At 38.0% G+C, this 1351-nt stretch overlaps 1 protein-coding gene across 1 annotated transcript in view; it reads left to right on the top strand.

Moving 5' to 3' along the window:
- Window positions 1-595: 595 nt before the first annotated feature.
- CPSF6 (cleavage and polyadenylation specific factor 6, 68kDa) overlaps window positions 596-1351 on the top strand; it is a gene marked incomplete at its 5' end in the record, with an annotated part of 18927 nt that continues 18171 nt past the window's right edge. Inside the window, one exon of the mRNA XM_010073303.1 lies at window positions 596-805. Within this exon, the coding sequence (XP_010071605.1) occupies window positions 596-805 (210 nt within the window). The remainder of the gene's footprint in view (window positions 806-1351) is intronic.

Raw genomic sequence — 1351 nt, 5'->3', positions numbered from 1 at the left:
ATAAACATAAACCTTTGTGTTTATTAAATTTAATAAAACAAATTAAAATTCTGTCCCTGTCTGGCCCCTTTGTGAATGAGGAGATAAAAATCAAGTTAGGAGTACAGTAGAGATCTGTAAGGTAGGATGTTGTGTTTGTCAGTAGGGTTCCTCTAGAAGCTTGGTGTGTTCACTCTACCAAATATTTTGGTGGAAAAAAAGATTTGCTTAAGGGTGGATATTAGCCTCTCCTTTTTAGTGTTGCTCGTGCTTGCTAATGTCTATAATTCTGGGAGTAGGGCTTCTGGGTTTTTGCATTTCTGTTTATATTATAAGGGCAAAAGTATTGCAATGCAGAACAGTGGCCAGAAGTATTTTTTGTTGATTTGTTTTGTTTTGTTTTTCCCTTGTCAGTTTAGAACATAATAGAAGTCATAATAATTTTGTATGCTTTAATGTGGATGAAACTGGGGCTTAGCTTTTCGGCAGGGATATGTTGTGTAGGTGTTGGAGAAGACTTACCATGTCTGTGGAACGTGGCAGTTATCACAGTGTTTCATGTACGTTTTAAGAGTGTTTAATGTTAAATACAATCAAGGTGTCTTTTGTATTTTAGGAAGCTGAATATGGTGGACACGATCAAATTGATTTATATGATGATGTAATTTCTCCATCTGCAAATAATGGAGATGCCCCAGAAGATCGAGATTACATGGATTCTCTTCCACCGTCTGTTGGGGATGATGTAGGTAAAGGAGCTGCACCAAATGTTGTCTATACGTATACTGGAAAGAGAATTGCCTTATACATTGGAAATCTTACTTGGGTAAGTATCTTATTACTATTTAGGTGTAACCAGGAATTTAAAAATTATGGATGTAACTCTTTGTAAATATTTCTAGCTTAAAAAATGTTTCATATGAAATATTTAGAGTACAGCAAAGCAGGTGGTTTTTTGTGTGTGGTTTTTGTTTGTTTGTTTGTCTTTTTTTTTTTTACCTGAAATTTAGTGAGCCTTACTGGAGGTGTCTTGATGTCTAAAAAAATCAAGGAAATCTTCAGTCAATATAAACTTTAAAGTTTTCTTTCATAGAACCATAGAATGGTTAGGGTTGGAAAGGACCTTAAAGATCATCAAGTTCCAGCCCCCCTGCCACGGGCAGGGACACCCTCCACTAGCCCAGGTTGCTCAAAGCCTCATCCAGCCTGGCCTTGAACACCTCCAGGGATGGGGCATCCACACTTTCCCTGGGCAACCTGTTCCAGGGCCTCAGCACCCTCACAGTGAAAAATTTCTTCCTAATGTCTAGTCTAAATCTACCCTCTTTCAGCTTATACCCATTACCCCTTGTCCTCTCACTACACTCCCTGA

Source organism: Pterocles gutturalis, unplaced genomic scaffold (assembly GCF_000699245.1).
Source record: "Pterocles gutturalis isolate BGI_N339 unplaced genomic scaffold, ASM69924v1 scaffold11147, whole genome shotgun sequence".
In the NCBI taxonomy this organism is placed as follows: Eukaryota; Metazoa; Chordata; class Aves; order Pterocliformes; family Pteroclidae; genus Pterocles; species Pterocles gutturalis.
This window is presented reverse-complemented; position numbering and strand designations above follow the sequence as displayed.